Source organism: Centropristis striata, chromosome 15, assembly GCF_030273125.1.
Source record: "Centropristis striata isolate RG_2023a ecotype Rhode Island chromosome 15, C.striata_1.0, whole genome shotgun sequence".
Taxonomy (NCBI): Eukaryota; Metazoa; Chordata; class Actinopteri; order Perciformes; family Serranidae; genus Centropristis; species Centropristis striata.
In genome coordinates, this window is record NC_081531.1 from 977442 (window position 1) to 986079 (window position 8638).

General features: G+C 44.0%; 1 protein-coding gene across 1 annotated transcript; it reads right to left on the reverse strand.

Annotated features, from left to right (window-relative positions):
- Nucleotides 1–1461: 1461 nt before the first annotated feature.
- On the reverse strand, nt 1462–7412 carry LOC131986779 (endosialin-like). Its single transcript, XM_059351885.1, has 2 exons — nt 6508–7412; nt 1462–3587 (listed from the first exon to the last, which is right to left on the reverse strand). Exons 1-2 carry the CDS (start codon nt 6938–6940, stop codon nt 1768–1770), a joined length of 2253 nt encoding a protein of 750 aa, XP_059207868.1. The 5' UTR covers nt 6941–7412; the 3' UTR covers nt 1462–1767.
- Nucleotides 7413–8638: the final 1226 nt, after the last annotated feature.

Genomic DNA, 8638 nt, shown 5'->3' on the forward strand with positions numbered 1-8638 from the left:
CCGTGGAGAAATATACACTACCGCTCAAAAGTTTGTGGTCACGTAGATGTGCCTAATTTTTGAAAGAGAGCACAATTTTTAAAAATTAAAACAACATTAAATTGATTGGACATATACAGTTTAGACATATAATGTGGTAAATGACAAATAAAGCTGGAAAACACTTGGAAAAATGGAATATCTATTATATATTGTCATGTGTTATGACTTTTTTGAGGAGAGCATTTTTTAAATGTTTTTCTCTCATTTCTTTCCATATTATGCTCTATTATGTATAGGTCATTTTTGGACATGTGTTTGAAAAGGCTGATTGATCATTAAACAACTGCTAAAAAAACAGCTGAAAACTGTTTTGTGCTGATTTGAGAAGCAGTGAAATTACTAAAAAAAACACGAAATCACCAAAAAAAGAAGTAAAATTACTAAAAAAAGACACAAAATTACTAGAAAAAGAAGTAAAATGACTAAAAGAAGACACAAAATGATCAAAAAAGACACAAAATTACCAAAAAATACACAGAAAGACAAAAAAAATAAGCAAAATAATAATATAATAACTGCTAAAAAACCAACAACTTAAAACTGTTTTGTGCTGATCTAAGAAACAGTAAAATGATCCTTCCTCAGGCTGACTGGGTATTTAGAGGAAAAGTTGGAGATTTGTACAGGTTACAATGATTATTTATACCATGGTCTATGTCTTTTCTATACTTTCGATTTGTTTTGTGACTCATTTAATAAATAAAACAGTTTGTTTTCATGGAAAATAACACCCGGTGACCCCAAACTTTTGAGGGCTGGTGTACATTACGGCACTTAAAATACACAAAGTTAATGCAAAGGGTCATCATCCTGCAGCTGTAGTCTTCAAATTCAAACAATGACATTTTGGTCGAATGTTTTTGCATCAAAATCTCACTTTTACAGGTTCTTCTGAGGGTGTCCCGGTTCTCCAATTGTGACAAAAAGGCCATATTCTTTGGACTGACTTGAGTTATTTAAAATGTAATAACAATAACTCATTTCACCAAACTGTTAAAACAACAAAAATAATAGCCACTAGATGGCAGAAGGCTCCAATGCACCAGTCAGTGGTCTGCAGACAGACCTCTGAATGTGGATTCGAATCCCGAACAGCACTGGGAGAATAAACACGCAACCAGGCAACTTCTGTCACTTAAAACTTTTTTCCAAAAGTTTCCTTTTACTCTAGTTGAAAGTAAAATTTTGGCTCAGGAAAATCACCAAAGCCTGCACACATCATGGAGCCGTAAAATATTCACCACACATTCTTTCCATACACACTCTCATTGTTCTTTGATTATTAATTAAATAGTGTTGGATGAAGTACTCAGATCTTTCACCGAAGTAGTAGTTTAAAGGACTTATAAATGTATTTTTAAAGTTATTTATTTATATTTTGGAACAAGAGGCATAAAGCAGTGAAAAGTGGGAAGTAAAGTAGCTCAAAATTGATGGATTTATTTATCTATTTTATGAACAGTACTTGAGTAAATGTACATTCCACCACAGGTTATATAACCTAGAAACGTGTACAAACCACACAGTATTTCATCACTTTATTGGTTTTATTGAGTTCTAAAAACAGATGAGAAAGTGAAATATTTACAAGGGGTTTTGCGACAGAAAGTATTACGTTTTCTTTGATGAATGGGCGAGCTGCTGCAGCTGCTGCAGCTCTGCACCGCGGGACAAATGTTAACAGACATCTGGGCCGTAAACACATCTGCGCGTGTGCTTCAGGGTTCATGCTTGGGTTTTGCCGTCCCTCCGGTCGGGAGGCGTCGTGGGGAGTATCCAGCGATAGCAGTTTGAGAAGCTCAGGCTCTTGTCCACCGCACAGCTGGTGCAGTAGACGATCCCCAGCGCCAGCATCACCACCAGGAACACGCACAGAGGCACCAGCAGCGCCACCAGCAGCCAGCTCTTGTCATGTTTACGTTTAGATCCCGCCCCTACATCCGCCGCCGCCGCGCCACCGTCATCTGTACCGTCCACGTCCGACCCCTCCGCCTCCCTAGTTTGTCCGTTTGTCTCAGCTCCCACCGCACCACTTGCTTCTCTGCCTTTCGTTTCGATTTCATTGCCCGTGTTGTGAATCTGCGTCGGGGGCGGGGCCGTGTGGTGTCGCTGCGGGGCGTCCCATTGGTTCAGGTGGTTGTCCGAGCCGTGAGCCATGTCGGGGGAGAGCACGTCGGGGGCGTCCGTCAGCCAGTCGACGTCAAAGTTAGTGTCCGCCTCAAAGTTTGGGTCCGGCGTGAAGGACGTGTACCAGGCAGCGTCCTGGTCAATGTCCAGGAGGGTGGAGTCGCTGGGGTACGGGGTCAGCGTGGAGTACTCCTCGTCGTCCGGCGACGGCTGGCAGCCGAGCCCGTTCGGCTGCAGGTCGTAGCCGTTGTCGCAGTAACACTGGTACCCTCCCATGTAGTTGAGGCACTGCTGCTCACAGGGTGACTCGCCGATGCACTCGTCCACGTCCACGCACTCCCCTGCGCTGCCCGACTCGTACCCGGGGTCGCACACGCACCTGAAGGACCCCACCGTGTTCTCGCAGCCGCCTTCACAACTGGCGTCTTCGATGCACTCGTCCACGTCCACGCACTTCCCCGTGCTGTCCATCTCGTACCCGGTGTCGCACACGCACCTGAAGGACCCCACCGTGTTCTCGCAGGCGCCTTCACAGCTTCCGTCTTCAAGGCACTCGTCGATGTCCACGCACTCGCCCTCGTCGTCCTGCTGGTAGCCGTGGTGGCAGGTGCAGTGGAAGGTGCCCGGGATGTTGACGCAGGCTTGTTGGCATGGCTGCTGCTGACACTCGTCCACGTCGGAACACCCACGGCCGTCCCGACCCATCTGGTAGCCGGGGGGGCAGGTGCAGCGAGTGCCCCGTGATGTTTCCATGCAGTCGTACTCGCAGCCCATCTCCACACAGACCTCCTTCATGTGGGGCTGCCTGGTGGGGCCGGCGGAGTCGGCGGATAGTTCGGGGGCGTCGGTTTGGCTCAGGGGGTCGGGCTTGCAGCCGTAGCCGTCCTCGTCTATCGTGAAGCCTTCGGAGCAGTAACAGTAGTAGTCTGTGTCTGTGTTCTGACAGAACTGCTCGCAGCCGTGGTCGCCGCTGCACCAGTCCTGGTTCTGAGGCGCAGCGCCGGACGAGCAGAGCGGCGCGTCCCTGGACCAGCCCACCGTGCCGTCGTCCCTCTCCATGCACAGCACCGTCTGCTCCGCGGCAGCCTCCGGGTCCGAGCCGTCCGCGGGGCACGGCAGAGTCGCCACGGACCCGTAGGGCACGTGGGTGAGCAGCGTGCTGACGAGGTGGAACGGCGTGGTGTAGACCGCCGCGCCGCTGCCCTCGTCCTCCAGCGGTGGACACATCCCTTTGTAGTTGTACTGGCAGACGTATCCGTCCACCAGCAGCGCGCAGGAACCGTCCTGCCAACGGAAGTTGTCGCTGCTCTCGCGGCCGCTCTCCGACGTGTGCACGGTCATCGCCACGCAGCGCGGCGCCGCACACGTCCCCGGGCTGTCCTCACGGAGCCAGTTGGTGAACTGGCCGTCCTGGTCTCCTGTTGGGACATGAAGACACGGACCCGGTCAGGGAAACTCGTCACCAACAGCCCAAACATCAAAACTACATAAAATTATTAAAACAATTGGAGGGAAAAGCAGAAAATATTCACGTTTGAGATGCAGAACCATTAAATGTTTGTGACTTAATAATTATCAAAATAGTTTTGTCAGTTTTAATTCAATTAATTAATTGATGGGTTTTTAAATTTAAAGCAAAACTTTATATTTTATACATTGTATAAACACTTTAAATTAATTTATTCACTTTTTGATTCCCTGTATTTATTTACTTTAAAAAACATTCTACCAAATATTCATTTTTATTTTTTGTTGAAATATTATTTATTTATAATTACATTCATTTTGTTATTTTTACATTTATTAACTTACTGTTTTATTGGTTTCTCTATTTATTTTCTTTCATTTCTACCATTTATTTATTTATATTTTTTAATATTATTTATTTATAATATTTATAATTACATTTATTTACTTACTTATTTATTGGTTTCTGTATTTATTTCCCAAAACGTATTTATTTCCTTATATTCTTTTATACATTTCTTTGTCCTTTTTATGCAAAGCGTGTTGTCACATAAAGTCTTAATTTTTTTAATTTGATTAATGTAATTATTTTTTAATTTAGGATTATTATAATTATGATTATTATTATTATTATTATTATTATTATTGTTGTTGTTATTGTGTTACATTTTTAAAATTGATTTAAAAATCAATCAATTAATAAAATGAATTTTTAAAAAAATTATATAAATTCTAAATAAATAAAACAGTAATTGCAAACACAAATAAATACACTTAAAATGTATAATTGCTAAATAAATAATAGGAAAATTAGAAAGTAGGAAATAGAGGAAAATAATACAAAATTAAATCAATAAAGAACAAATTAAAACATCAAATTATGTCACATTTTATTAAATAATTAATGTTACATTTATTTGTTGGTATATGTAAAGCTGTATTAATTAAATTATGAGTCATTTATTTATTATTTTGACAGTGTTGGTCCTCCATATGTATTGGAAGAAATCTGCTGGTTAAATAAAACTAAATATCTCCGCGCTGCTCCGAGCCTCCAGGAATAAGTAAGGAAACATGTTTTTTGTAATTTGAGTGGACCGGGCCTGTAAATCATAGCAGATGGGGGAAAAAGACAAAGCGAGTCTCATAACTCTCCAAAGTGTAACGTCTGTTCTAACTCAAGACCAAAGCACACTGAGTGATAAAAAAACAATTTGGCTTTTAGTGGGAGAGGTTTAGTGTAATGGCTAAATCAGGCGGCGGGGTAGCAGCGAGGTCAGGAGGCCACTGAACTGCCTCCCTCCCTCCGTCCGTCTCGCCGGCTGTCTGTGAAACAAAAGTAGTTAATGTCAGAACCACGGAGCGCTCTGGAGGCTCGCCCGGCGCCAGAGTCTGGCCAGAATCTAACAGTGATTCAGAAGCTTTTAATATAACTGACATGTGTGTGAACGTTATTAAAAAGAGGCAAAGGCTGTCACTACTGATGCAGACTGAAAGTTTAGAGCTGTCAAAATAGGCCTTCCACTATTGTTTGATCAGGTCAGAACCAGGCCAGCATTAAACAAGCACGCCGACCTTTCTGTCGCAATAAATAACCCCTAAACTATAACTACTACTTTTTTAAACAAACTTGACCCAAATTCACCCACACTGTCCCAAAAATATTTTTTCTTGACCTTGTTTGTGTATTTGAATAAATTCTCTTCTCTAATTAACCTTTTCTCAAAGTAATCTGAGGCGGATAACTCCAAGTCTGACATTGGATTACCTCAAATTACCTTATTTTACCTCAATTTACCTTAATATTTACCTTAATTTAGCCATTGACCTTACTTTACCTCAGTTTACCTTAAATTTCCTCAATTTACCCTATTTTACCTTTTTTTTTTTACCTTATTTTACCCCAATTTATCTTAATTTACCTCAATTTACCTTATTTTACCTTAATCCACTTTAATTGACCTCAATTTACCTTAAACCCTGAAACAAAAATCCCTACAGTGCAAACTCCATCAGTGCTGTTTATGTATGGCTACAAACTATAAGAACATGTAAAAGAACAACAACAAACAGATTTAGCTCCAGTTAAACTGCATTTTCTGTTAAGTCACAGTAGAAAAAAAGGTTCTTTTAAAGGATTTAAATGCTTAATTGACCCTTTGCTCAGTCCCGCCCTCAAAACGGACTGGCCAATCACAGCGTAGCATCAGCCAGGTCCAGGTTGGGATGAGATGTTAGACCTTTTTGTTGAAGAGTAAAATCCTAAATCTTGCTCACCAAATACACCAGACTCCAAAGACAAGAACAGCATTTTACTGAGTCATTAAACACACTATATTCAAACACAACAGGAACAAATAAATCTCACAAGAGAGTAAATTAAGAGTTAATTTTTATCAAACCAGAGTTTGTGATTGTTGGAATAGTAGAAATCTGTTTTTGTCAGTTTTATATTGTTTCTGTCGACTCTAAATTAAGTGAACGATTCAACAAGTAAAACTGCTTTTTTTTGTCGATGGACTATATTAGTGTATTTGGAAAAAGCAATAAATCTGCTGTTTCTAATCAAACAAAAAGGATTTTCCTCATCAATGAAAATCATCTTTTTCCCTGCTGATGTCAGGCAATAACAATAATAACAATCAACATAAATAATATTCTTCTATACTTTTTAATCCCAAAAATGTGATAATATTTCTTCTCAGGGTGCACCGTTTTCACGCTTCATGCTACCTGACAGCAGTTAACAACAAAGGGGCGGGGCTTAGCAAAGGGTCATTTGTCAGAAGACACATTTTTTTCCTATTTGGGGCGTTTTTCTCTGAGCTCAGTCCAACATTAGGAACAGTGAAGGTGAAAAAGAGACTTTGCCTGTGACCCAGACGAATCCTCGGAGCGGCCGGGTGGACGAACACTGGCGTGGCGGTCTGTGCAGCCCGATCCAGAGCCGGATCCTGGCCCGGGTCCCCTCGATGGCGGACAGCAGCTCGTGGACCACGCCCGCCGCCTCGTGGGTGTGCATGGTGGCCAGGGTGCCGCCTCGCTCCCGGCAGCTCCGCCCCGCCTCCCTGAAGCTCCTCTTCTGCAGGAAGACGGCGTAGCATCCGTCCTGGTGGCAGAGTGCGTCTCTCTCCGCCAGCTGGGTCCTGGCGTCCGGCTGCTGCTGCTGGTCCTCCGGCTCCCTCGGCCTCTGGCCCCGGCTCCCAGGGGCCAGACAGACCACCAGCAGCCACAGGACGACCAGGAGACCCATGCTGCTGCTGCTGCTGCTGCTGCTGGCGCTCTTTTGCATCCTCCGAGACATCAGGTCAAAACCAGGCCAGCATTAAACGAGCACGCCGACCTTTCTGTCACAATAAATAACCCCCTAAACTATAACTACTTCCAGATTCACCCAGACTTTCCCAAAAATACTTCTTCTAGACCCTTGAATAAATAATCTATCCTAATTAAGCTTTTACTCAAAATAATCTGAGGCAGATAACTCCAAAACTGACATTGGATTACCTTAATTTGCCTTAATTTACCTTAATTTATCTTAATTTAGCTCAAACCCTGAAACAAAAACCCCTACAGTGCAAACTCCATCAGCAAAACTGCTTCCACCAGATCAAATATAAAAAGAGACCAAAGCACTTCATTGGAAACCCCTAAAAAAAAAAAAAGTCCAGTACAGTCCCCCCAAAAAACAGTAAATCCCAGAGAAGCACCAGGAGAGTCCAGAAGAGACGAGTTGTTAAATAGAGTCCAGTGATGCAGCCTCTCCTGTATCTGATCCTGCCAGGGCTTTCTTGCCTCTGCAGAGTTTCTGACTGAACCTCAGAAACTTTGAGAGGGATGGGGGAGGGTGGAAAGAAGTGAGGGGGGGGGAGGTACGTAGAGGAAAAAGAATTGTGTGTTTTTTTGGAAGAAGAGGGGGCTGGTAGATGTGTGAGTGTATAAGGGAAGGCTGGAGGGGTTGACGGCTGGCTCGGTGTGTGTGTGTGTGTGTGTGTGTGTGTGTGTGTGTGTGTGTGTGTGTGTGTGTGTTGGTGGTTAGTTATGAAAACCATACGGCAGCGTTCTGTCCCCCATCTCGCCGATGGCTGCAGACTCTCTGGTATACAAACACTCTGGGAGGCGGCGTGCTCGCTGCAGAGCATCTAGCGGATGGAAACTGTTTGTCAGCTCGGTGAGATGCAGCGACCGTCACCCCCCCCCTCATACCCCCTCATACCCCCCCCCCCCCCCCCCCCTCCATCAGACTCTTTATTTATTTCTCTTACTCCAATTCTTCTCCCCTCTGCCACCACTCCTCCTTCAGACCAGCTGGAAGGTTTTACAGTCCGCTGGAAAGATCTGGAGCAGGACTACCTGTTGGAATATGTGTGTGTGTGTGTGTGTGAGTGTGTGAGTGTGTGTGTGTGTGTGTGTGTGTGTGTGTGTGTGAGTGTGTGTGTGAGTGTGTGTGTGTGTGTGTGTGTGTGTGTGTGTGAGTGTGTGAGTGTGTGTGTGTGTGTGTGTGTGTGTGTGTGTGTGTGTGAGTGTGTGAGTGTGTGTGTGTGTGAGTGTGTGTGTGTGAGTTCATTCTCGTGCTGTTATACAATAGACTCATATGCACAATAACCAGTGGTGGAAGAAGTATTCAGAGAGAAGGAAGGAAAGAGGAAGCAAGGATGGAAGGAGGGAAGGAAGGAAAGGAGGAAGGAAAGAAACAAAGAGGGGAGGAAGGAAGGATACAAGGAGGGCAGGAAGGAGGGAAGGAAGAGAAGGAAGCAAGGAAACAAGGAGGGAAGCAAGGAAAGAAGAAGGGAAGGAAGAGAAGGGAGCAAGGAAACAAGGAGGGAAGGAAGGAAAGGAGGAAGCAAGGAGAGAAGGAAGGAAACAAGGAGGGGAGGAAGGAAAGGAGGAAGCATGGAAACAAGGAGGGAATGAAGGAAAAAAGGCAGGAAGGAAGCAAGGAAGGAAAGAAGTAGGGAAGGAAGCAAAGAAGGAAAAAAGTAGGGAAGGAAACAAGGAGGGA

What these genes read in the sequence shown, in the direction of transcription:
- LOC131986779 (XM_059351885.1), bottom strand. Translation starts at nt 6,940, where the DNA reads ATGTCTCGGAGGATGCAAAAGAGCGCCAGCAGCAGCAGCAGCAGCAGC. An exon ending in AGGATTCGTCTGGGTCACAG is followed by an intron (nt 3,588 to 6,507) that starts GCAAAGTCTCTT and finishes ATGTCCCAACAG; the next exon opens with GAGACCAGGACGGCCAGTTC.